General features: G+C 36.1%; 1 protein-coding gene across 3 annotated transcripts; it reads right to left on the bottom strand.

Moving 5' to 3' along the window:
• Nucleotides 1-2,019: 2,019 nt before the first annotated feature.
• CAAP1 (caspase activity and apoptosis inhibitor 1) lies at nucleotides 2,020-27,884 on the bottom strand. 3 transcript variants are annotated; one of them, XM_045580279.1, is made up of 6 exons: nucleotides 27,552-27,884; nucleotides 23,373-23,573; nucleotides 22,142-22,226; nucleotides 21,582-21,648; nucleotides 12,214-12,287; nucleotides 2,020-3,435 (listed from the first exon to the last, which is right to left on the bottom strand). In XM_045580279.1, exons 1-6 carry the CDS (start codon nucleotides 27,780-27,782, stop codon nucleotides 3,089-3,091), a joined length of 1,005 nt encoding a protein of 334 aa, XP_045436235.1. In that variant the 5' UTR covers nucleotides 27,783-27,884; the 3' UTR covers nucleotides 2,020-3,088. The 3 variants fall into 3 exon arrangements, with proteins under 3 accessions (XP_045436235.1, XP_036290115.1, XP_045436236.1); XM_036434222.2 differs by having other exon boundaries at nucleotides 21,582-21,657; XM_045580280.1 differs by having other exon boundaries at nucleotides 21,582-21,657; nucleotides 27,671-27,766.
• Nucleotides 27,885-27,957: the final 73 nt, after the last annotated feature.

A 27,957-nucleotide genomic window follows, 5' to 3' on the forward strand; every position in this document is an offset into this window, starting at 1 on the left:
GCACCACCCCATATTTTATCACAAATTGTATTATCGTTCAAATGACTCAACACCTCTACTCAGATAGCTAATCATGATCTGGGTTCTAACAATTTATTGCAAGTAGGTTTTGGTAACAAGATATATTTTTAAAGGATATATTGTCTGGTAGTTTTAAGGAATTGATGGTGCTCAACAAAAAGGACTTGAGTGATTTTCCATAATTAGTATGTTACACAGGTAACATGCTAATAGGTTTTTAGGATATGTGAATGTGTAAATTAGTAGGATATCAAAAACTGGGCCACGGTCTAATCAGCTGCAACCGATCATTCAAGATTTCGGCCAAGTTCTTAGTCAAATGGACTGCTTTAAATGGAAAACTAGGGTGCCAAATTTTTTCCCTTTTAATTAATTGAACATTGTCTAGAAACTTTCCTTACCTTGGCAAAGGAAGGAGGAATGAGATATAAAAGGAAGTAGCACCCATATCCTGTTTAGTCAGTCTATTCTACACTTAAATCTATACTGTAACATCCTTGAGTTTAAGATTCTGAAGAAGACGAAACACCTCAAAGGTAATCAATAAATACCTGTGAGCAGATGATTTAAATAACAGCATCAGATCAATATATGTTATTTTCTCATTACTTAGGCATGTCAAGAGCAAATTCATCCCTGTTCTCTAAAGCCATTCGTTTTCAAAAAGCTCTCCTGTCTTTCAACATTAAAAGAGAGAAAAGTTGCTTTTCTAAGTAGGACTCTTAAGTAGCTTCTAATTTGCTCAGCTCATTTCACCTCACACATACCAACTCTACTCAAATGTCCTCTAACCCGCCTGCACGCTGAATAGAGCACACATAATGCTGAAGGTGGTGACTTTCATCAGCTACGCAGCACTCAGACCTTTTCCTACGCCTGTATGTTTAATCACACACATCAACTGCACTTTATAATTAGTAGCAGCATTATTACAGTTTCTTCTGCAGTGTTTTATCATTTTAACTTTTAGTTTAAGTTGACAGAAAATGTTACCATAATCAATGCTTTTTTTATTTTGAAGCAGTTAACTACAAGAAACTATATTTAAACCCTATTCACAGTTACCAGCCTAAGAGAAGCTTTTCAAATGATGCAGGCCTCCGCTTCATCAGAGAAATTCGGGGAGAAGAAAAAAAAAACAAAAAAGACAGTTATTTGTTGTTTAGGAACAACAAAAAAATTTATAAGCGAAACCTGTTTGGCTCAGTGGATAGAGCGTCGGTCTGCGGACTGAAGGGTCCCGGGTTCAATTCTGGTCAAGGGCATATACCTTGGTTGTGGGCATATCCCCAGTGGGGGGGGGGGTGTGTGTGTGTGTGTGCAGGAGGCAGCTGATAGATGACTTTTATCGATTTTTCTAACTCTCCCTTCCTCTCTATAAAAAAATTAATAAACTATATTAAAAAAAATAATTTATAACTGCAACTCCAATGTTCCATAAATACTCCCTATTTCTATAAGTAACCTTCTAAAATGCTATATAATAAAAGCCTAATATGTAAATTGTCCTCTCAGGTGGTCATTTGACCAGGAGTTTGACTGCTCGCTATGACATGCACTGACCACCAGGGGACGGCGTGGAACATGATGGGCGTTGGCAATGCGGCACTGGCAGTGGGCTGCAGTGGAGGTGCTTCTGGTCCTGACAAGAGTGGGACTGAGGCAGGATGGTGGAGCAGGTGAGTAGGCGGCGCCAGGCCAAGACAGGTGTGAACGGGGCCCAGGTGCTGCCCAGGGGCCAGAGATCAGCTGGGACTTACCCTTCCCGTCAGACACTCGCGCTTCAATCACCAGCCAGGCCTAGGGAAACGCACCCATGCAAAATTTCATGCACCAGGCCTCTAGTGTATATATACTTAAGCCAGTTGTAAAACACAACCCCTGAAAGTTTAGTGTCTGAGGAAAAAATCCTCATAGAATATTTGGAAAGCATGGCTTATACATCAAATACCCTGTGAACAACTATAAAAACAACAGTTCAAGATTTATATTTTAGGGGGGAAAAAAAACACACAACAATTTATTTTAAGTTAAGAGTATCTACCTAAATGTAGTTTGGTATCAAACAACTACAATTAGTGATGGGGCAAAATGCATCCATAACTGTTATTTACAAAAACTATACAAAATTAGATTAATTACAACATTGACTTATCAAAACTTCCTGAAATTAATTTTGCTTTTGGAAAAGTATCAAAAGTCTTCAAATCCAGAATGACAGTCTTTATTATTTTTAATTCATGGAATTATAGCACACCAGATCTTCAAGCAAAAACAACAGATGAAAATGTATATGATAAAATATTCTCCTCTTCCCGATAGTTTGGAATGAAAATGAAAATGTGTTCCCTTTTTAGTGAAGAAAAACACTTCAACAAAGTGTCCAATAAAAATCAAATACCTGTCAGAATGGCTTGTCTGTTGAAACTAAACTTGGGCAACTACTCTACATTATTAAAAACTGACTTACATTACGTCCCTTTTTTCTTTATTATGTAAGTTTTTCTCAGACATTTCAGATCTCTTAGCCTTAGAGTAAAAAATGTTACTCGGTTTTCATTTACTAGTAAATCCACAACCAAAGAAGGTATATATTTTCAAGATAATACATATTTCCAAGGCGCATGTAAGTATAACTAAAATTCTTGAATTGTTAACCTAGGAGCACTAATTTAATATTTCATTGCAAAATATAGAGCAACATGCTTAGTCAATTTTTCTTAAGCTTTTAGGTTTGGTACCAAAATATTTAAAAATAAAGAAAAAAATTACCATGACTCTTTGCTAATGGCTTTTCAGATATTAATCTGAAGACAAGCTAAAATACTTATCTAACAAAGTATCCAATGACCTAATAATATTTGCCATGAACTCATAAAACAATAACACATAATAATATAAAAGTAACATCAAGAAAAATAGCCATAGGTATTTTAGGTCTAAATTGAGTTTATCTAATAAGGTTACATGAGAAATATCATGTAAGACCCAAAATAAATGTCAGATACAAAGTCCTATCATGTGGCTTTGTTCCAACACACCTAAAATTCAGGTTCAAATTAAATAACTAGGCTGGCTTTTTTATATCACCAGCTTTCATCAGGGCTTTAATGGCTCTTGCCCTCATCTCAAGTTCTAGCAGCTCCAGCTGCTGTGCAGAAGGCTGGACATCTTCTGCTGGAGGAAGAGTTAGCGTGGCTGCTTTGGGCTCCTTTGGGCTCGACTCTGCCAGTCCCAGAATCTCATTCACACTTTTCTCAATGTCTTTCTCCAGGTCATCTATCTGACCAGATTCACTCTGGACCGTATTTTCTGGGACCTCAGGAGCAGCTGCCTCTTCATTGCATGGGCCCTCTATGTCGCTGTCATAAGCATCTGCATTTATACTGAGTACGTCGCTGTCTTCCCCTTTGCCTGTAACAAACAAAAGTGGGAAAGAACCATGTCATCTAATTGTCTTGGTCAAAATTTCCTTCCTATTTATGCTTCACGGGCTTCTTTGGCCCATACCTCCCACCATGGAGTCCCAAACACATTCTATAATCCCCATCCCACTGACTTCTCCACTTTGAAAACAAATATAATTTAATGTAAATTTTAATGTACTTTTCATTCCCATTTAAAACATGTAAGCACTGGAAAGTTTATACCATCATATGGAGTTCTGTGACCTTTTTTCCTAAATAAAATGTCATAACACTTTACACCCCAGTGAAGCTTCTACATTACAAATTGAAAACTGACATTGGAAATCTTTTGGGGATAGGGTACTGCTTATTATTGAAGTGAAATTCCAATCTAGAAAGAGTTGCTTTATAAACTACAAAAAGGGAGGGGGGGGGGGGGAATCATTAGTAAGCTGGACTCCATGTGCATTGCAATTATCCCAAATCTTTTCATATGCTTTTTCAAACACTTTGTTCTAAACCAATAAATTAAAGGAGAATGCCTAAGGCCATTTTCTAAGATAAAATAAGTTTTCATCAAGAGGATTTTAATTAATAAAGTTAGTACACCATAATTTTTTAAAATGCATTTGTTACAAAACTTCTATAACTGATGACAAATGACTATAAATGCAGATTATAGCTCTCAGCCACTTGGGCCTTGGACATCACTCATATCCAGGTGTCATTTTCAACTCTGAGTGATCATTTATACCTTCAATTTATTTATCTTTTAAATTATAATATATTTTAAAAGATATGATCCCTTAAATGTTAACTTTAACTTCCTTATGGTAAGGAAAATTTATTTACAAAACAGGTTGGTTGATAAAGAAATTCTGATAACAGAAGGGATCAGCTTCAAAAGTCAAGAGACATCATTCAGACAAGGCATTAAGTTCATTTTCCATAATCCAAAGGACACAAAGGGCCAATAAGTAAAAGTTACATAAATGCAGACTATAATTCAATATAGAAACAATTTTACCAATTAGATAGTCAAGATGATATGAAGGGCATGAAGCAGAAAGTGTTAATGACAACAATAATGATGGTAAAAATAATTACAAGAGCTAATATTTATTGAGCACTTACTATTACTAAGCACTTCTCTGTAACTCTTTTATGCCAACATAATAATAGACACTCATAATTATTATCCCCATTTCATAAATGAGGAAACTGAGGGACAGAGAGTATAAGTAATTTGCCTTCGTTCACACAACTAAAATGGCAGAACCAAAAGTAAAACCTGAGTACATTTTGAAAATCTATGCACTTCAACATTCTATTCTGCCTCCCAGATCTTAACAGAATCAGAAAGACCACAAGCTTCACAGCTTATAATGGTGGTTCAGTATACCTTCTTCTCATGGGACTCTTAAAGCCACCTGGATAAATACAATATGTAAGATACATAGACCTACAAAGTATGTGTAAATATGAATGAAAAGACAGTAAGAGAATGAAAAGACAAGCCACAGACAGAAAGAAAATATTTGCAAAACACATCTCATAAAAGAACAAAATCCAAACTATAGAACTCCTGAAACTCAACAATTAGAAAACAAACAACCCAATTAAAAAATGGAAAAAAGATCTGAAGAGACAAGTCACCAAATAAGATATATGGCAAAGTATATGAAAAGAAAATCAACATCATATGCCATTAGGGTGTTACAAAATAAAACTAGATACCATTACACACCTATAACAATGCCCAAAATACAAAACAATGAGAGCACCAAATACTAGCAAGAATTTGGGACAGGAATACATTAATTGTTGGCAGGAATGTAAAAATGATGTAGCACTTTGAAAGACAGTCTTACAGTTTCTTACAAAACTAAACTTGGCATTTACCCAGAGTTAAAATTATGGCCACACAAAAACCTGCCTACAAATGATTGTAGCAGTTTTTATTCATGACTTGGAAGCAAACAAGATGTCCTTCAATAGGTCAGTGGATAAAAAAACTGCAATACATCCAGACAATGGAATATTATTCAGCAACAAAAGAAATGAGCTATCAATTCAAAAAAAGACATGGAAGAACCTCAAATGCACACTGACAATTATAAAAAGACTACATACTCTGTGATTCTACTGTGTTTCCCCGAAAATAAGACATCCTCCGAAAATAAGACCTACTTACAGGTTTCCTTCTGAGCAAAATCCCCCCAAAAATAAGGCCCCCCTAGGTTAAACATGAGAGATTTGGTCCACTGATTCTGAAAGAAATGAAGTCACAAGAAATTCACCAGGAAATTCAGGAATTGGATAGTTATGATGATGTTCCAGAAGATGATGACATGATTGTCACTGAATAAATGAGTAAATTCTTGATACTGTAGGATTCAGTTTGTCTGGTTTGTGTTGACAACTACAGTACCGTAAACAGGTAATAAATTTCCTTTATTTTCTTTTTTTTTAATTTTTTTAATTGATTTTTTACAGAGAGAAAGAGAGAGGGATAGAGAGTTAGAAACATCAGAAACATCGAAGAGAGAGAAACATTTATCAGTCGCCTCCTGCACACCCCCTACTGGGGATGTGCCTGCAACCAAGGTACATGCCCTTGACTGGAATTGAACCTGGAACCTTTCAGTCCGCAGGCCGATGCTCTATCCACTGAGCCAAACCGGTCTTGGCAAATTTCCTTTATTTTCATTTAACAATAAATGTGTACTGTATTCTTCATGGAAAAATAAGACATCCCCTGAAAATAAGACCTAGCGCATCTTTGGGAGCAAAAATTAATATAAGACACTGTCTTCTTTTCGGGGAAACAGGGTAGCTGTACAATATCCAGAAAACACAAAACTACACAGTAAAAGACGGGTGGTTGCCAGGAGTCTGGGGAAGGATGAATAGGTGAAATTATATTCTCATGTGGATACATTTTTTGAGCACACCTGAATTTGAGTGATGTCCAAGGCCCAAGTGGCTGAGATCTATAATCTGCATTTATATTCATGTGTTATCAAGTTATAGAAGTTTTGTAACAAATGCATTTAAATTTTTTTAAATTATTAAGCACTTACAATGCTCATGTAATGAAAAGACAGCCACAGATTGAGAGAAAATATTTGCAAAACATATCTGAAATTCAATGGTGGATACATGTTATACAGTTATCAAAAGCCATCTATATATAGAAAAAACTAAACAACCATCACGAGTGAATGGACAATCGAACAGGCTGCATAGGGTGACTGGGCCAGCAAGGGGTTAATGAGGGACGACCAAACGACTGAGCAGCAGGCTGCATGGGGCAACCAGGCCCGCAAGGAGGGCAGTTTGGGGCAAACAGGTCAGCAAGGGGGCGGCAATAAGGAGTGACCAGGTCGGCTGACAATCTTTATTCTCTTCTTTTACAAAGCAATAGTCTCTCTGATGGCATTTTTCTCAACTTTTAAATTTTTTTATAAATGTATTTATTTTTGCCCTAATCGGTTTGGCTCAGTGGATAGAGCATCGGCCTATAGACTGAAAGGTCCTGGGTTCGATTCTGGTCAAGGCCATGTACCTTGGTTGTGGGCACATCCCCAGTAGGGGGTGTACAGGAGGCAGCTGATCAATGTTTCTCTCTCATCAGTGTTTCTAACTCTCTCTCCCTCTCCCCTCCTCTCTGTAAAAAATCAACAAAGTATATTTAAAAAAATAAAATAAATGTATTATTCTTTGAGCTATTGGCTGCGAAGTTCTTTTTAGTAAAACTCAACATTAAAACTGAACATTCATTTCTTTTTATTTAGTCCTTCTACTTACTCAGCTTTGCCCCCCCCTAGTCAGTACTACCTTGGAACAATAATAACAGCACCAACAAGAACAAAAATTAATTGGGTTTTTCCATTTATCCCTCATCTTAAGGATTCAAATGGTCTCATATAGTTTTATATTTAATACCTTTACTAAACAATGGCAAAATCTCATATCACATTTAATTTTTTAGAATAGATGAATAAGCTATAGGCATTATCAATTCTTTCTGACAGTCTAAGAGAGTGGTGTAAATATCAGTGCAACTTCACTATCTAAATAAACATATCCATGAAAACATTTTTTTGTAAGTAGCTGCCACACTATACTTTTTTATTTACTTATAAATTAATATGTACCATCACAATCATATGCATAATCTGAAATTTTAACGGGAAATACTTAAATATATAAGTATATACACGTTTATTTACTATATGAGTGCTGGTGCTTTCTTTCTTTATTCTCTGTAATATATATAATTACAGAGTGTATATACAATACTTTGGTGACCAGTGGTCTGAAAGGCTGAAAGAAGCCCAAAGAAAATATCCATTCTAAACTTTCATCACATAGCTTAGCCACTGAAAACATTTTACCCCCTTTTTAAAAAAATATAATTTTTAATTGAGAGATGAAGGAAGAGGGATAGAAACATCGATTAGAGAGGCATACTTATCAGCTGCTTCCTGCAAGTGCCCCTCACTGGGGATCAAGCCCGCAATCCAGGCATGTACCCTGACCAGAAACTGACCCATGACCTCCTGATTCATGGGATGATGCTCACCCACTGAACCACACCCACTGGGTGCATTTTTCCCTTATTAAAAGTCTAATTTTCAATTTCTTAAAGTTTTTAAGAAGATAGTTCTCAAAGATAATTTACTAACTTGTGAAATAGACGGCCAAAATATAATTGCATGAAGCAATTACATTTTTTTAAAAACCAAGATGTCAAATTATAATGCTGTATATTTGAAATTTACAAAATGTTATAAAACAGAGATTTTCAATCAGTGAGCTGCAAGAATTTTTAAAACATGCAATAACTGACTATTTAGTCAGGGGCACAGACCTCTTTTCCTTTAGCTTGTCAAATAAAACAATGACAACAGCCAACCCAACAATAGCTGTCCAATGTGAATGAATGAAAATTATACTTTTATTTTCCTGTGAGATTGGGGAAAAATATAATAATCCTTTCGGTGTGCCGCAGAATTTTAGTAATTAATTTATGTGTGCCATGAGATGAAAAAGGTTGAAAATTGCTGTTAAAAACCAATGTTATCTGAATAAAAAAAGAAAAAGATCTGAGCCTAAGCACAGCAAAACTCTGCATGAGAAAACTAATGTAAAAGATTCAGAGTAAGATGTAGTACATGCCTTATTGATTTCGATAATTTTATATGCCATATGGTTGCATATTTATTTTTATGATTATACTCATATATATACATTCCAAGGAACCATCATATAATTTAAAGACATTTTAAATCAAGTATCTTTTCCTCTAATAGAATTTTTAAAATGTAGAGTTAAAAAGAAATTGTGTATTTCATCCTGCTTCCATTAAACAATCTAAGAAACCAGTTATTAGACAGTCTTCCCAAGTGAAGACACTGCACTAGGCACTGGCATTTACAAAATCTGACAGCTAGAAAAGAAATTCAAGATCAAGCCAAACAGCCAAACATTTACTCGAATCAGCTCTACAACAGTGTCACCAAGTGGCCGTTTATTATAACCTGTTTTCAAACACCTTCAGCAACAGGAATGTATTTCAGAAGGCAGCACACTGCATTTCCTGTTACTTGTGATTATTTGAAATAGTCAAAAGATAACTATCTGCGGGCTCTATTTTTATTCTCCAAAGCAATATAGATAAAGCTTAATCTTAATCACTCTTCCATTTGGCAGACCTTCAAATATTTTCAAGTGATTTCAATTTGTTATCTTCAACCTAAATACCCACATTTAACTTAGGTATTTCTCACGTAAAGTTAAAAAAAAAAAAGTATCCTGTTCTGGCCGATTGTGGTTCAGCGATTATGGTGTTAGATCACATGCCAAAGGGTCTCTGATTTGATTCCCAGTCAAGGGCACACGGCACACACCGGTTTGCAAGCTGGATACTATGCTCAGGTCCTGTTGCATGTAGGAGGCAATGTAGCTCTCTCAGAATTGTTTTGTGAATGTGTGAGTGTGTGTGTGTGTGTGTGTGTGTGTGAGTGTGTGTGTGTGTGTTTTATTTCTTTCTCTCTCTACACTCTCACTCTCTCTCTTCCACTCTTAAAAAAAAAAAAATCAATGGGAAAGTATTCTCAGGTCAGGATAAAAATAAAAAATAAAAACTTTAACCTAACAATTTCTAAGGACAAGAATTTAATTCTTAAAGTTACAAAGGAGAATATTTTCAAAATTACCCATATTCCCCAATTGTAAATTTTACAGCAACAATTTGAATATAGACCATTATTTTAATATTACTGTATGTCTTAAGAAATTTATTTAAATAGAAAAACTCATTAGTATTAGCAGAGATTTGAGATTTTAAAAATCTTTTCCACCTTTAACAAAAAGCAGTTTTCAATAACTAATTTAGAAACTTTATATAAACTGTTATTATTTTAAAAACTGAGCGCAATCTTTTCAATAATACAAGCCTTGAAATCCTCCAAAAATTAAGATCTCAGGCTTGCATTTGTATATGTGCATACAAACCCAGCTATACTAAAAATAAAAAGCAAAACTATAGCTGGTGTTTCTTCTACAACTGCTCTCTTGCTAAAAATGAATGACTCGGGAAAATAACCTCAACAAAATTTCTATTTTACTACAATACTAATCAATCCCTAGTAGATTATAGTTACATTTCAATAATGTTTGCACACGGAAGGTGAATTTTCAGATATTAATCCTTTATTAAAGTGTGATAGAAGTCAGAGTATAATCTATACTCATCTTTAGCAAAATCAGTTTTATAACTGTTGCTTCCTATCAACAAGATCAATGAAACCAATACTAAACAAAGAAATGCCAATTTTAATTTAAGTAACTTATAGTTAGTACTTGTCAATATTTGAATATTTTAGAAGCTGAAAAAAATGAAAATGTAATTTAAATAACCTGTCAGCATCATACACCATTAATAGGTCATACAGTAAGATTTATTTTATTCTGAAAGAGCAAAGGGAAAATTCAACACTGCTTTACATTTTGATCTATTGAACAAAGGGTTATTTAGTAAGCAAGCTTCAGTGAAATTTCTTAAACAGCCAAACCATTAAATAAAATGACAATGCATTTACAAGGAGCATTATATTGTTTTTATTGAGCTCACTGTGAACAAGAATGGCTAACGGTGCAAAAAAAGTTAGAGAAAATATTAAATCAATTTTGAAAGTTTTGCATATTAAAAATAGGCCACATTAATTAATTTAGAAAAAAGGCAATAATCTGTATTGAGCCTACCAGAATTTCTATTTCCAAGCAAGTTACTTATTAACTGGTTCAGATTTCAGCTATACAAATATTTATCTGGGACAAGCTCTACATAATTGAATCGTCTAGGTAATTTATGTTTATCCCATTACGCAATAAAACATTTTATATTTTAATCATTTTTGTAGACATTTTTCTAGAAGACTTATTTCCCTGCTTCCTTTAAAAAAAGAGCTGAAATTCAGTTTAACCATTTCCTACAGATTTGGTCACAACACGAACTATATTGCAAAATGGAACTAATGTGCTCCGATCATTTCATCACTGCTTACTGTCCCTTACTGACGACCATGTGTTTTTGACAGTTCTGATGCCTCAGTGAGAACCGAAATGGCCTATAGAACCTCCTATGCATAAAAGCTCTGTGATATCTAGCTACTCTGAGTCCTTTTTCTCTCCTCTTTGTCTCCATGGCTGGGTTTCAAATGACGGAAGTTATCATAAGAAAATCAAAGCAAAGACACTGGGAAGGGAGTTCTAAGGACTCCAGGAGCAGAAAAACATCTTCCCTAGAGGGTGGCACTGGCTACTTTGTACAATGAGGTCTCCATTCTTTCTACTCTAGAATCAGTCTGACCATTCCAGTTTTTTTCTGTCCTTTACATGATATTCTTCTCTCCACAGATGTTCTAGTAACATAACCTCCACACTGCCTGCTCCTCTGATGCAGAGTAAAAACAAAGGCACAAGCAATGGCTATGTTGTCTAATTACACAGATAAATGGTGCAAGAGCTATAAGACTATGACTACATATTATGAAAGTTATGTGAGCTTAGCATTATTCATATACGGCAAATAAGTGTAAATTAAAACTGAGTTTATGTCTGTGGGGGGTGCTCAGAAGTAGTCAGAATACAAAGACATAATTTTGGCTATTTAAGGAGCTAACAAAACAGGACTTCTGAAAAGCAATGGAATTCTCAAGGTCATACAGAAATATTTATAAACTCAATAGTACATAATTTAGAATTACAGAATGTCTAGGCTTTGTTCTCTCAAATTGAAAGAATCACAAAATTCATTATCTAACACCTTTTCATTTTGTTAAGTATTAGCAGACCACAGTTAAAAAAAATTCTGCCTAAATAAATTGATAAAAGAAGAAAGTAAACAAGGATAAGATATCTCTGAAAAAAAAAAAAAGAGAAATTTATCCCATAAGATTTTTTTTTCACATACAACCCCAAGCTACCAGTTAACATATCTCTGATATCTACAACTAAATATATGTAATAGAGAACATTAAATTAAAAATATTTAAGAGGACAACTTTCTGATGACATCTGTAACTACACATCACTAAGGCAGAACCACTCTGCGGGCTGAAGGACCTATGAATTAAAGGATTTATTCTTTACTCTTCTAATCTTGAATCAAGTAAACTTTTCTATCATCTATATGTAAAATAAGGTAAGCTGAAAATTTATTTTAGTGCTTAAAATCTTCAGATAAATGCTATATAACAAGATACTTGATTCATACCTTGTTTTAATTCCAGACCTTCAGGTTGCTTGTTTTCTTTCAGGGATAAAGAAGAATCCATACAGATGTCTTGTCTGAGGAATAAAAATAAAAAACAATTGTTAAAACTACAGTCAATCAAATAATATTTACAGCTCAATATCCAAGAATTAAGTTATAGACACTTGTAAAAGCACACCGAATTTTCTACACCCCCAGGGTACCATTTAGTGCAGTGGCCACCAACTGGAGAAGATGGCCCCGATCACCGGCCAGGTCTAGGGGACTGAACCCTTGCACAAATTTCATGAGCTGGGCCTCTAGTCAATAATATTCCTTGGCAACCCAGGGCAGAGCAAATGCCAATATACTACACTAGAGGCCCAGTGCATGAATTTTTGCATAGATGGGGTCCCTTGGCCTGGTCGGCAGGGAGCTGGGCCAATTGGGGGCTGTAGGAGGTTGGCCTGGGGCAAGGAGCTGTGGGAAGTTGACCAGTGGCAGGGGAAGGAGCCACAGGAGGTTGGCGAGGTTGGCCTGGGGCAAGGAGCTGTGGGAAGTTGACCAGCGGCAGGGGAAGGAGCCACAGGAGGTTGGCTGTGAGAGTGCACTGACCTCTGAGGGCAGCTCCTGCATTGAGCATCTGCCCCCAATGGTCAGTACATGGAGCAATGACTGGTCATTCGGTCATTCAGTCGCTTAGGCATATATATAGGTTAGAGGCCCCCATGAAATTCCTTCGGGGGAGAGGGGAGGGAACGGGCCTCAGCCCAGCCTGCACCCTCTCCAATTTGGACCCCTTGGGGGATGTCGGACATTCCTGTAGTAATCTGGAACTGCTAGCTCCTAACTGCTCATCTACCTGCCTGCCTGATCACTCCTAACCCTCTACCCTAACTGCCCTCTACTTCTGGCCTAATCGCCCCTAACTGTCCCTGCTGTTGGCCTAATCGCTCCTAACTGCTCCCCTCTGCTGGCCTGATCACCCCTAAGAACCTCTGCTGGGCCCCTGCCACTGTGGCTTTGTCTGGAAGGAAGGCAGGATGACTGGAAGATGTCTGGTTGACCCAGTCTAATTAGCACATTACCCTTTTATTAGTTCAGGGGTCTTCAAACTACGGCCCTCGGGCCACATGTGGCCCGCAGAGGAGTCTGATCCGGCCCGCCAGGTTTTTTGGGCAGTGAGCGCAGCCGAGGTGTTACAGTAGGAATTAGTAGTTCATATAGTCCGGCCCTCCAGCTCTCTGAGGGACCGTGATCTGGCCCCCACTTTAAAAAGTTTGAGGACCCCTGTATAGATTAAGAACTTTCTAAAGAATAAAGTTAAAATGTACCACCTCAAACCTTATAGTCAAATTAGATTTTACCTACTGAAAGCATTAATCTAAGTGTCTTCCTTTAAGAGGAAATGTTTGCGTTTACACAGTCATGATGGACACTGAATTCTTCTAAACATATACAACTCAATTTACAAAAAATGATTTGAACAAAAATATAATGTAACATTACCATTAAAAAAAGACCACGAGCAAATGAAATACACTAAACATCACCCATGCAATATTCTAGCTGAGAATGTATAACCCAAAATGAAAACATTGATTTAAAGATCAATGTTATAAAAGACAAAGAGAGGCTGTGGAAACATCCCAGGATAAAGGAGGATAAAGAGTCATAAAAATTAATCGTTATATTTGACTTGAGACTACTGAACTAGAGGGGGAAAAACATTGTAAAGGACATTTACTAAGTCAAATGACAAATTAAAATACCAATGGTAGATTGGATAAAAGTACTGTATCAATGTTAAAATACTGAAGCTGAATTAAATAATACATTCTATTGTGGTGATATAAAACAGAATACCACCATCCTTAGGAAAAGCACACTGCAGTGTTTAGGAGTAAAACATGTAATTTAGTCTCAAATATTTCAGGAAAAAACACACATATATAAAGAGAAGGTGTGTAAATAGGATAAAATGTTAATGATATGTATCCCTCTATAAAAACTCTGTTTTCATAAATAGTTTACTTTAATGCCCAAAGTAAACTTTTATAATGTTGTTTTATCTTAAGACTGTTGAAGAAACTCATCAACAGAATTTCAGACACTAAGTCTAGTGCACCACCTTGTGTCTGAAAAGTGAAACAGTAGATGATTTTATAGCAGTATTATCTGAAGTTGAAAAAATTTCAGAAAATAGTTTGGAATTTTAATAGCTAATTTTTCCAAGATGCAAACTTTGAAACTACAATTATCATATACAACATTCAGATTTTTCTAGTAGAATTTAAAGATATTCATCAAAAAGTGTTAAAGGCAGGATATATACAAAAAAAGGAAATGTCTTAAAGTATAAGAAAGGTACATGTACATATGAAGTATTTTTTTCTAGTTTCATGAAAAATTTTATAAAATTTACCCCCAGATGATAAGACAAACTAGGTGTCAGAATTAGGAAAACTAAAAGAAATTTGTGTTTAAATATTTAAATTAAACAGTTTAAAACTACATAAGAATTTTATAACAGGAGAGGAAGAAGTGAGAAAGGGGGAAGAGAAGAAACACTGCTAATTGGGTTAAGAATCAATTTTGTACCTCTTTCCATTAATAAAAACAAAAAGCAAAAAACAAACAAACAAAAAACCCTGTTTTTATTTTTCTAATTAGGTACCGTATTTTTCGGACCATAAGACGCACTTTTCCCCCCCCAGAAGTGGGGGGGGAAAGTCCCTGCGTCTTATGGTCCAAATATAGCCTACACATATACTTTAAAAAAAAAGTTTTTTTACTTGCCCGGCTCTGTGTGGTCTCTGTGTGCTTGCCCGGCTCTAAAATGGTTCTAAATGCTGCTGTTTACTTTACAGGGTTGATTACATGTGTTTATGACTGTGATGTTGGGTTTTAATGCACATAAAATATTTTAGGACACTATTTGTTTCAGAATCTTTTTTTCTTCATTTCCCTTCTCTAAAAACTGGTGCGTCTTATGGTCCGGAGCGTCTTATGGTCCGAAAAATACGGTACCTTTTCCAATCTGCACTGCCCCTTCTTAAAGAAGCTTCATTTGCCCTAACCGGCTTGGCTCAGTGGATAGAGCATCAGCCTGTGAACTGAAGGGTCCCAGGTTCGAGTCCAGCCAAGGGCACATGCCTGGGTTTGCAGGCTTGATCCCCAGTGGGGGGCATGCAGGATGCAGCCAATCAATGAATGATTCTCTCTCATCATTGATGTTTCTCTCTCTCCTTCTCCCTTCCTCTCTGAAATCAATAAATATATTACTTTTTTAAAAAAAGAAGCTTAATTTATAATCTTGGCCTTGAATTATAAGTGAATCCTATACCCATCTCTGGGATTTAAGTGCTCAAACCAGTATCAGTCCAAATTTCTTTCTTTGATCTTATATATAGTTCCACTCTCCATCCTTTCTATGACTCAATGAATTTGTTTTTTAACTAAGCATAATACACTGAGGAGATCTGCAGAACTTAAGAATCATGTGTGAATTACTACAGGTTTAAAAACTACTTCTAAACAAAAAAAGTCAATTTTTTGTTAATGATAAATACTGGAAGGATATCTAAACAGAGGAATAAAGAAACATAACCAAGCTAGCCAGATTCTTTCCATTTTAACTTTTTTAAATATATGTATGTGTGGGTATATATATATATACATGTATACACATATATATGTATGTATGTATATATGTGTGCGTATGTATATATCTCTATCTATCTATCTATCTATCTATCTATTATTGGTTTCAGAGAGGAAGGGAAAGGGAGAGACAGAAACATTAATGATGAGAGAGAATCATTGATCGGCTGCCTCCTGCACACCCCACTCTGAGGATCAAGCCTGTATCCTGGGCATATGCCATGACCTGAAATCGAACTGTGACTTTCCAGTTCATAAGTGGATATTCAACCACTAAGTAAAGCCAACTGGGCTACAGCCTTATTTTTAATATGAATCCATGGAAAAGAGCTCAGTCTCAACCTACTCATATAAGCCATTTCTAGCTTGGGCTTATTTAAATTGCAAAAATATCAATATAAGTTCAAAAAAAAAATAACCCTCTGTATTTATACTATATCCCCCCAAATTTTGTTGCTTATCCCACAGCTAACTTTTTAGAAATGCCTCTGAGTTTTTCCAAAGCATTCAACTTTCCTCTTGTCATAGATACTTCATCAGTCCATACATTTAACTAAAATTATGCAACTAAGATAATTGAATTGGAAGCAAACATGAGTGACTCTTGGTAAGCAAACAGTTCTAGAGGTTAGAGAAGTAGAAAGGAAGATTAGAGAATTAAGTTTAGTGTGCTGTGAACATTAGTGAATTTATTTTTCAAATGAAACAGAAAGGGCAATTACTACAATGAGTCAGGTAAGTGTTAAGAAAAACTCCAATTTTAAAAAGTGATGATGGAAGAGCAGAAAAAAGGAAAAATGCCAGCTAACATCCAACCCAGTGCTTGAGCAGCAGGATGAAACAATACAATGACAGAAAAATTATGAGATACTTTCAAAATCAGGTTTCTATAATATAAAGCATACAAACTTTGTGTTTGTGTGTGTGTGTGTGTGTTGGGGGGGGAGTTACAAAACAATGCTTCCTGAGTTCTTCATAGTTCCCTGCTGGGGAACACGCTGCAGTTCACATGAAGATCCCATCTAATACCTGAGAAGCTCATTCCCTTCCATTCTAAGGGATGTTCTAAGAGATTCTGAAGAGATTCCTATCTGCTTAGCATTTAAACTAAATAGGTCAAGATTTGCTTCAAAGTTATCAATTTGGAAAATCAGGAGGCGAGAATATGAGAAGGGACATAGTGAGTGGGTGATAGATATGCAAGGGGTTTCATCATACATTGAAAATTTCCATAACAGAGTTAAACAAATGAACAAATAAGTAACTATAATACATAGAATAAAACACCATAAATTCCAGAGTCAGTTAAGTGAGGTGGGTGAATCAAAGGGTGAATTTCTGAAGCCCAGGTCTTAGGTCTACCTGAGGCCTGATTTTGTATCTATTGATAAAAATACTTACTTAAATAAGTACTGCAGATTTATGCTACCCATTAATCCAATTTTCCAGAGCACAATAACTTACTTCTATTTAAATATTTTATTCCATTGAAGTTTAATAATAGCAATTTGTTCCAAAATTCAGTTTTATTGACAGTTACTAAGAGGTTAGTATTTGGCTGAATGCCCTCACCCCTTTGAAAGTTACTTATATTTAGATATTCAAGTAATAAATGTTACTTGTAAGAAATCAAATTCTTAGTACTCTAAGGATAGCTGAGCTGAACCCCTTAGATAGCCCTAATTCATCAAAGATGACATGAACATTTTATCCTTATTAAAAACAACAGGTGGCAAGCAGCTCAATAGGAAAACTAATGCAGCTGTTAATCACTGGCTTTAATAAACAGCGTCAGAGCTCTACCACATATTACTGCCAGGGTTCAGCAATAGAATACTGTCATAAACCCAAATTCTAGTTCTTGCTCTCAATCAGACAAGTGATCAAGCCACAGGAATAGCCCATTGTTTTCAAGAATAAACATCTTAATGAAAAAAAAAAGAAAAAAAAGAAAGAAACTATGCTGTTCTCTCATTTTAACATCTCTAAAGTGTCTAAACTGACTATAAACAGCAGTAAACAGGAAGCTACTCATTTTAAATGGTGGAATAACTTGTAGAACATTTAAAAAACCTAACTATTACAATGCATTAAAATCTAGTATACTGTAACTAATAACCAGCTCATTGTAAGTAGTAACTTATTCTAAACTACATCAACTTGCTCTTTCAACCACTTATATTTTAAGAATAATCATGCATGCATGCCATTTTAAACAAAAGTGCTGACATTTCAGATTTACTAAACGAAAAATTAAATGGAGATTTAAAAATAACCCCTACCAAAAAAATTTTCACTTTACAAAACAATTCCCTATGAATTTTATTTGCTATTTAAATAGTCTAGTAAACATAAAATGGTTCAATTTAAATGTGCTACTTAAAATGTCTAAGACTTATTTAGGAATATCTATTGTTTTTTTTAAAGTTAACCATCTAAAATTGGCATTGAATAAATATTCTAGATTATTTATCCTCTCTAAGAAAGTAGCAGTGACTAGGAACAAGGGTTTTAGGACACTCCTGCTTTGCGGTGTACTTTATTTTGAGAACCTCGATTTTTAAATTTATCTTCTAGAACTGTGACATTATCTCAACACTGATTATTATCTGTTGGGAAATACAGCTTTACTTCTACTGACATCTCCCTCAATATCACTTACTAAAAGCGAATTAATTTAAAATTCATAAAAAGTTATTAGAGCAATTCTAAAATATTGCTAAGATTTCCCTAAAGTGTTTGTATTTTTATTCTTTATACATAAAACTTCAATCCTGATTATTTTATTGTGCTATTCGAGACTTAAATTTCATTATAAACATATTCCTAAGAGCATAATCACCTCGCATTATAAGCCAAGTTAATACCTGTTCTCATTTTTAGTGCTATTTTAGCTACAATAAAACTTCTTTTCCAGCAGCACATCTACAAATGGAGATAGCACCTAATCCTGGCCAACATATTACTGAATTAACTTAAAATTGTTATTTTTGTCAAGCAACTGTCATAATCTGTAAGATTTGCAAATCTTGTCAAAATACCTAAAAATTTTAACACTACAAATCACTGACGCTAAAGATTTTAGTATACCTATATATTGTTTTATAAACTTAGACATTTGCTGACTTAAGGTAAACTAGTTAGATTCACACATCTCCTTCTTCCTTCCTGATCTCAATTAAATTGCTCTCCACTTATTTCCTTAACTCAGCAATTTTTAACCTTTTTACATCTCATGACACAAAAACTAATCACTAAAATTCTGACACAAAAAATAGATATAATTTTGATTCATTCACACTGGACTGTTGTGTTAGATGTTGTTATTGTTGTGATAGCAGTTTACTTTCACAATCTAAGGGAAAAGAAGTCTGAGCCCCTAAGTAGTCGGGTGTTGCATGTTTTAAAAATTTTTGCAGCACAGTGGTTGAAAATTGCTGCCTTATATAGATCCAAGAGGAGTTTATCTATGTTCTTGTTTACACAAAGACCAAGTTAATGGATTTATTCATCCTTTCCATTTTCTATTTCTTTAGTGTTAATGTTTACCTTTGTGTTTCATTTCCCAATTTCCTTTTGGTTTGTTAATTTTCTAATTCCTTTAAGATGTGTACTAAATTCCTTGGGTTTAGAAGTGTATCTAAATCTTTCCTTTAAACTCAGCTTTGTGATATTAACAGTCAAATGGAACACATGATCTCTAAATGGATCCTGGACCAGAATCAACCACTTAATTAATTTAAATAAATAAATACACTACTAAATTTTTTTTTTAGTAATTGGGGAAATTTTACATGGCAATACATTCGATGACATTATTTGAATTACTGTTTATTTTCTTATGAGTGATGATGATCTTGTGGGAGACTGTCCTTATTTTTAGGAAGTGGACACTGAGTTGTGTAGGCATGAAGTTTTATGACACCTACAACTTATTTTTAATTCGTTTATGGGCTGAACTGTGTTTCCCTCCACCTCAAAAATCCTATATTCAAGCTCTGATCTTAGTACTTCAGAAGGTGACTGTCTCGGAGACACACACTTTACAGTAATAAATAAACTAAAATAAGGCATTATGGTGGGCCCTAATCCAATCTGTATCCTTGTAAGAAACTGGGCACAGGGAGAGATATCAGGCAGGGCAGCGCACACACAGGACATCCACGTGAAGAGGCAGAGAGAAGATGGCTATCCGCTAGCCAAGGAGAAGGCCTCAGAAGAAAGGAACCTCAGGCCTCTAAAACTGAGCAAGTAAATTTCTGTTGTTTAAGCCAGCCAGTCTGTGGAATTTGCTAAGGAAGTCCTAGCAAACTAATACAAATGGCTCTCAGGGGAAAAAGGAGAATACAAAGAGAAAGCAAAAAAGAAAAATGTTACTGTTGCTGAATCTAGATGGAATATATGAATATTCATTATATCAATCTTTCAACTTCCATGTAAGTTTAAAGTCTTCCCAAAATAAAGTTTGGGTAGGAAATTTCACCAGAAATGTGTATATGTGTAAAATTAGTTTGGTAGGGCTGCCACTAGCTTAAACAACAGAAATTTATTTCTTACAGTGCTGGAGGCTAGAAGTTATAACATGAAATGAAATTGTCTTCTTTGGTGACACTCACCCTATAGTATTCTATTAGAGATGAAAAAATACTCAAAATTTCAGGTGAACTATTATGTTCTACTTATTTATGCTTCTGCCACCGGTAATCTTATCTGTGCTACTACCTTCGCAAAGAGAGATACAACTTAGTCTTTTGCATTTACCAAAAAATAATTGCTTTAGTCAAAAATCATCAACAGATACTAAAATTAGTAGTGACAGAGCAGAATTATCTAGAAAAAAAAATAAGCGTGTTGTTTCTTGATTAGTCAGTGTGCCAAAACTTTAGGGATTTCATATCATAACTAGAAGCCCGATGCACGAATTTCATGCAAGAGTAGGCCTTCCTTCACCCAGCTGATGGCACCAGCTTCCTTCTGGCACCCAGGAACTGGCCTTCTAGCTTCATCCAGACGGTCCTCTGGTCTAATTAGCATATTATGCATTTATTATTATGATCAAATTATACATATCTATATAAAATAAACCACCTGATTATCATATCTGTTAGATGAGGCTATTATCACCTAATATTAATAGGTAGGAAGAATTCAGTGAAATAGCCGGGACCGGTTTGGCTCAGTGGATAGAGCGCCGGCCTGCAGACTGAAAGGTCCCGGGTTCGATTCCGGTCAAGGGCATGTATCTTGGTTGTGGGCACATCCCCAGTAGGGGGTGTGCAAGAGGCAGCTGATCGATGATTCTCTCTCATCGTTGTTTCTAACTCTCTATCCCTCTCTCTTCCTCTCTGTGAAAAATCAATAAAATATATTTTTAAAAAAATTCAGTGAAATAATGTTCTAAGTTATTAACATAATGACTGACAGAGTAAGTACTTAATAGTGGGTATCACTATTTACATTCCAAATGAGAGATGTGATTCTGCTTCAAGTTGACATTGCTATTGTCCTATATCTTGAGTAGCTATTTAAGAAAATCATCTTAATCCTGACAGCAATAAACTTCATCTTTATGTACTGTATATCAAAAGAACCAATCATTAAAAGTAAGTCAATCTTTCTACATTGTTTAATTAACTAAATAATACACAGAAAAATAACCATTCTTCAGGTATTAACTCAATAAAGGAATAACAAAAACACTGTAAAATGAAAAAATTTCAACTTACTGACTGACTAAATCAGATCCCTTCTTCGAGCCATCATCTGCCTCCTCTTCCATATCAGAGTCCATACCATTGTCACCTTATAAATAAAACAATTAAAAGCATGCTTATAAAATGTCACAATAATTTCACTTTAATCATTAAAGTATTGTCTTTAAACATGATGCGGATCAAAGAATTTTAAAGTTTACAGGTAACTAAGAGCAATGAGATTATAAAGCAGAAAATAAAGTATTTTAGAAGAAAACTTTGCTATCTCAAAAATCAATTTTATAGTATTTTGGTTAAACATTTTTTATTTCATTTTATTAGTGTATACAAACTTATGCTCTTACCTATAATTTTGAGATGGAAAAACCATACATATACCAAAAAGTCTATTCTTAAAATGCTATTCTGATATGTAAACTATATTTCTCTGAACAAGCAGAAGTAAAAATACTTTTCAATGATTACCCAATAATGAAATTAAATATTGAAGTAAGAAAAAGAACACCTCAGAATTTATTCTCAATATAGTATTAATTAAAAAGTTATCATAATGGAGAAATATGTATTCTTACCCTCAAGAATCTTTAATATCTTTTTTTCAGATAGGAGTTCTAACTGTTCTTGGCATAATTTTTTAATTTCTTCTACTGAACAGTTCTAAAAAAAATGACATTTTTAAAAATGCATTTATGTAATATAATGGCAATTTAAACTAGAAAGCAGCAATCACAAAAAAGTCCAGTTAGCAAAATTTTACAATAAAACACATTAAAAGCCACATAAATCCTTTCATGGGATGAAATCTGAAAAACTGACAGTTAACATGTGAACATTATAATTTATAAAACTTGATGAGAATTTACAGTCATGATTATCAGGAAAGAACAAACCAAAGAGTAATCAGGAGCCTAGATATTATCAACAGCATTCTACCATGTTTTCCAGAAAATAAGACATCCTCCGAAAATAAGACCTAGTGCATGGAAAGATAAGACATCCCCTGAAAATAAGACCTAGAGCAACTTTGGGAGAAAAAAATTAATATAAGACACTGTCTTATTTTCGGGGAAACAGGGTAGTTATATCAGGTAATCCTTCTAAAGGCTTAAATATTCAAATCCTGGCTCTATATATAGATATATGATTTTGAACCTAACTTATCCAAACCCTATCTTTACAACTCTAAAATTAGAATAGCATGTATTACTCTGAATAATTTTCAGAAACAAATACATGAAAACATTTGTAAATTTAATAAATATAAGCCACTACCAAACATCATTGAATATTGTTACACAGCAATATATTATCTCTCTCTTTTTTTTAAGTATTACAAATAGTCACCTTTTCCCCCATTGACCGCCCCCTACTGCTTCTCCCACTCTCCCAGCACATGCCCTAACCCCCCTACTGTCTGTGTCCATTGGTTATGCTTATGTGCATGAATACAAGTCCTTTGGTTGATCTCATACCTCTCCCCAAACCCTCCTCTGCTTTCCTGTTGAAGCACCAGAAAGAATCATTATACCTCTAATTTAATTACTAAATTGCCTGCATTTAATAGAATTATTTTCAGAAGGTCAATAAATTCCTTATCTAAGCACAGTAAATTCACCCATTTTTTTTTCTTGGTAAATTTTTACATATACAAAGCCATTTATATAAACACCCTTTTCTATATTTTTTAAATTGCTTGTTTTAGTTTGAAAACATCCAATTATAACTTATTAAGCCAACTGCTACAAAAAAGGTGTGTATATTTCTTTATATGTGTATAGTCTAGTAGCAAACGTAATAAAGTACCTTTAACACGTCAGGCAGCATTTTCTGTAACTTCTTCTCTCCGACGATACAGAAGCACTGCTGAAGCATTTCTTTTTTATCTGATATGTAGAAGCTAACTGGTTTTAATGACACAGTCAAGTCCAGACCACCTTCTTCAAGGTCACTGTGCTCTGCCAAGAATAATTCTTTCTCCAAAGTTGGTAAAAGATATTTGGCTTCCTAAAATTAAAGAAAATTAAAGAACCATTAAATAATACTCTTATAGTGCATGGAATATACATATAATGTCACACATAGTCATTTAATAATTTCTTCATTAAATATTTCTAAATTCTTGGTTTACATAGATTATTTATCTAAAACCATAGGAAAGAATAACTATTTGCTCAATAGTCTCTGAACTTATTCTCCACACCACAATTATCTCATTAAGATTATATTAAGTAAAGAGATATTATCTTAGGACACATAAATATACTCAACATTGAATGATTTCCTATAATTTTAGTCTTCTAAATAATTGGAATAATCCTTCAGTTGGCCATTCATCCAAAAGTTTTATGTATGTCTTCTCATTCTTAAATTGATATAGAAAAGGGGATAGCAGCATAAATACTACAAATCACAAATATTACACAGTGATGTATTACTGATTACCTGGAGCTATTATCACTTTTAAAACTAACATAAAATTTAATCATAGTCAAAATGCCCAAGTAATTTAAGACATTTCTGTCAAATCTATCCAGTCTCTCCAAATCTATTGCCATAATCCTGGTCCAAGGTACCATCATTACCTTTTGCCCAGATTACTTCACTAGCCACTCAAGTGTATTTGCTGAATATAATCTGAGGTCTCTCCAGTCTGTTTTGTATAATGATATCAGAATGGATTTTATAAAATGTACATAATACTCATCTTTCCTATTTATAGCCTTTGAATGACTTACCACTGCTTTGGGGGTAATATGGTCTAGCTAGACCTTTATGTTCATTCCTTGTGTTTCAAAAACAACAAACTTGCCGAAACCGGTTTGGCTCAGTGGATAGAGCGTCGGCCTGTGAACTGAAAGGTCCCAGGTTCAATTCTGGTCAAAGGCATGTACCTTGGTTGTGGGCACATCCCCAGTAGGGGGTGTGCAAGAGGCAGCTGATCTATGATTCTCTCATCGATGTTTCTAACTCTCTATCCCTCTCTCTTCCTCTCTGTAAAAAATCAATAAAAATATACTAAAAAAAAAAAAAAACACCAAAAACAAAAACAAACAAACAAAAAAACTTCTTTGAATTGAATAAACATAATCTGTTCTCCCTTCACCTCATACAGGCAGGACTTCTGTACATAATATTTTTCTGCCTCGAACAGTGGTCGGCAAACTCATTAGTCAACAGAGCCAAATATCAACAGTACAACAATTGAAATTTCTTTTGAGAGCCAAATTTTTTAAACTTAAACTATATAGGTAGGTACATTGTTATTAACTTAATTAGGGTACTCCTAAGCTGGCCTTTGCTAAAAACTCAAGGGGCCAAAGAGCCGCAGTTTGCCGACCTCTGGCCTAGAACAATCTCCTCTATCCCCATTTCCCATACCACACACACACTATCCTTCCGAGACTAACAAATGCAGATAGCAATTCAAAAGTCATTTTCCTTGGAAAATGCAAACTATGTAGCTCAGGTAGATTTCTTTTTTTTTTTTTTTTTTTCCCCCTAATGAAATTGTTTAGAAAGCGGTTTTTATCCCTGGCCAGTATGCTAAGTGATTAGAGCATTCACATGCACACCAAAAAGTCCTGAGTTCAATTCCTGGTCAAGGGCATGTACCTGGGTTGCAGGAAACAACCAAACAATATGCCTCTCTCACATAGGTCTTTCTTTGTCTCTTTCCCTTCTACTCTTTCTAAAAATCAATGGGAAAAATATTCTTAGGTAAGGATTAACAAAACAATAAAAATTAAAAATAATAATGTGTTTTTTTGAAAAAGCCAATTTAGAAGGATACTATAATTAGACTGAAAAAATAAAGGTCAACTCTTATTCTAATGGCTTACAAAGTATTTCATATGTTAGTAAGAATGTAGAGAAACTAGAACCCTCACACATTGCTGGTAAGAATATAAAATGGCGCAGTCACTTTGGAAAACAGTTTGGCAATTCCTCAAGAAGTTACTGTGTGACCCAGCAATTCCATTCCTAGATATATATCTGAAATAAATGTAACCATATGTCTGCACAAAAACTTAAGCAAAAAAACTTGTACACAAATGTTCATAGCAGCGTTAGTCATAATAGCCAAAAGGTGGAAGTAATCCAAATGTCCATAAAGTGACAAATGGAATAACCAAATGTGATGTTACTCAGCCATAAAAAGTACTGATGAGTATCAATAAGAACAAAATTTGAAAAAACATGCTAAGTGAAAGAAGCTAGTCACAAAAGAACATACAATTATTCTATTCATTACAAATGACCAAAAGAGGTACCCAGCAATTTCACTTCTGAGCTTCCAATCTGAAGTAATATTCTTGCACATGCTATATGTACAAGGGTGTTCACTTTTGTATCATCTCTGCAATAGCAAGAAAACTGAACACCTAAATATTCATCAATAAAGATACAGTGAAATATCAGGCAGCCATTAAAAAATAAACTACCTAAAATAATAAAAAGGTTATATGCCAAATAGACCAGGTCGACAAGCCATCTTCCAGACATCCAACTTCCTTCTGGACAAAGCCATGGTGGAGGGGGCCGAGGCAGAGACAGTTAGGGGCGATCACACCACAGGGGAGGGGAGGGGAGGGCCAGATCAGGCCAGCAGGGGGTTAGGGGCAATCAGGCTGGCAGGGGAGGACAGTTGGGGGTGACCAGGTCAGCAGGGGGGCAAGTCAGGAGCCATTAGGACAGCAGGGGGACAAGATAGGTAGGGGCTATCAGGCTGGCAGGGGGGCAAGGTAGGGGCAATCAGCCCAGCAGGCAGAGGGGTTAGGGGCAATCAGGCAGGCAAGTGGTTAGGGGCCAGTTGTCCCAGGTTGCAAGACAGATGTCGGACTGCGAGTTTACACCCAATCCCAGTCGGACATCCCCCAAGGGGTCCCAGATTGGAGAGGGTGCAGGCCGGGCTGAGAGAATAGCCCCCCTCTGTGCATGAATTTTGTGCACCAGGCCTTTAGTTGCATATATAAAGGGACCTCATCCCAACAATGCAGCCGCATTATCCAACTCAATGGGGGCAATGTCACAATGAGGCTTATATGTAGAAATTTTAGTACACACATCTCATAAGAATTAATGAAGAGACTAGGTATCAAACTATGACTGGGCTTAAAGAGAGCCTGCCACGCTTTCCCCTTTATTTCTGTTGTATAACTTATGTATTTGTGCACACTTTATAATACATTATAAGGAAACAATTTTCTTAAAAACATGGTATCTTGGCAGGTCAATGGAACATAAAGAACGTGTCCTTTATGCAGTCAGATACTGGACACGATTCTAGACGTTGGAAATAAAACTGTGACCGGGCAGACGTTCTTGACATCTTTGACTCCGTTTCCTCGCCTTGTAAGGTGACCAGACATCCCGCTTCTGGCGGGACAGGCCCGATTTTTAACAATTTGTCCCGCGGCGTTTTAAACTAGTCCCGATTTTTCAAAAAAGGAATTGCCAAACTGTTTTTCCAAAGTGACTGCACCATTTTATATTCCTACCAGCAATGTGTGAGGGTTCTAGTTTCTCTACATTCTTACTAACATATAAAATACTTTGTAAGCCATTAGAATAAGAGTTTACCTTTATTTTTTTTTCCAAAAATATCGAGACTGGTTTAAAACGCCGCGGGACAAATTGTTATAAAGCGGGACGTCTGGTCGCCTTATCGTAATGTGGAGTTCATGGTGACCCATTAAAGGTGAAGCTGTAGAGAAAAGTAAAGCGAGGCTGGCAAGGGCGTTAAATACTTTTCAGGGAGACACGAGACCCCAGGAGTGAAGGGAGGCAAAAGCAAAAAAGAGTTCGTTACCTGCAAACCCAGGAACCTGAAGTCTAACACAGGGGAGTGCGGGGCGGACCTAGGGACACGCCCCTCCGCACTGGGGACCCTCGGCGGCCAGCGCTCACCAGAGCCCGGCGCGCTGCCCGACCGTCACCCGCATTCCTCCCGAAAGCGCAGCGGCCGGAAAGGCGAGCACGCACCTGGGGCACCGAGCCCGACACGCCGGAGGCCGGGTCCGTGCTCCTCCGCTTCCGCCGCTCCCCGCCACCCGCGCCGCTCCCGGGGAAGCCGGCGTTCCCGCCGCCGCCGGCGCCCTCACCGCCGCTGCCGCCCAGGGAGGCCACCAGGTCCGGCGTCGCGAGCGCCGCCGCCGCCGCCTCCTGGCCGCTTCTCTTGCGCCGCTTCTCCCGGGAAGACTTCTTCCCCGTCATGATCCTGGAGCTGGAACCATCGGAAAGCCCGCCGTCTCAGAAGCGACCCAAATCTCACACCGGCAGCAGGGGCGGGCGCTGGCGTCGCAATTTTGCGTCATTTCCGTTCTCGGCGCAGGCACGGTGAGGCATTTCCGGAGGCGGTGCCGGAAGTAACGCGCAGTCTCCAATAGCA

The sequence above is a fragment of the Pipistrellus kuhlii genome, unplaced genomic scaffold (genome assembly GCF_014108245.1).
Source record: "Pipistrellus kuhlii isolate mPipKuh1 unplaced genomic scaffold, mPipKuh1.p scaffold_m20_p_12, whole genome shotgun sequence".
In the NCBI taxonomy this organism is placed as follows: Eukaryota; Metazoa; Chordata; class Mammalia; order Chiroptera; family Vespertilionidae; genus Pipistrellus; species Pipistrellus kuhlii.

What these genes read in the sequence shown, in the direction of transcription:
- CAAP1 (XM_036434222.2), bottom strand. Translation starts at nt 27,782, where the DNA reads ATGACGGGGAAGAAGTCTTCCCGGGAGAAGCGGCGCAAGAGAAGCGGC. An exon ending in TGCTGCCTGACGTGTTAAAG is followed by an intron (nt 22,227 to 23,372) that starts GTACTTTATTAC and finishes CATTTTTTTTAG; the next exon opens with AACTGTTCAGTAGAAGAAAT. An exon ending in AGGTCTGGAATTAAAACAAG is followed by an intron (nt 3,436 to 12,213) that starts GTATGAATCAAG and finishes TGTTTGTTACAG; the next exon opens with GCAAAGGGGAAGACAGCGAC.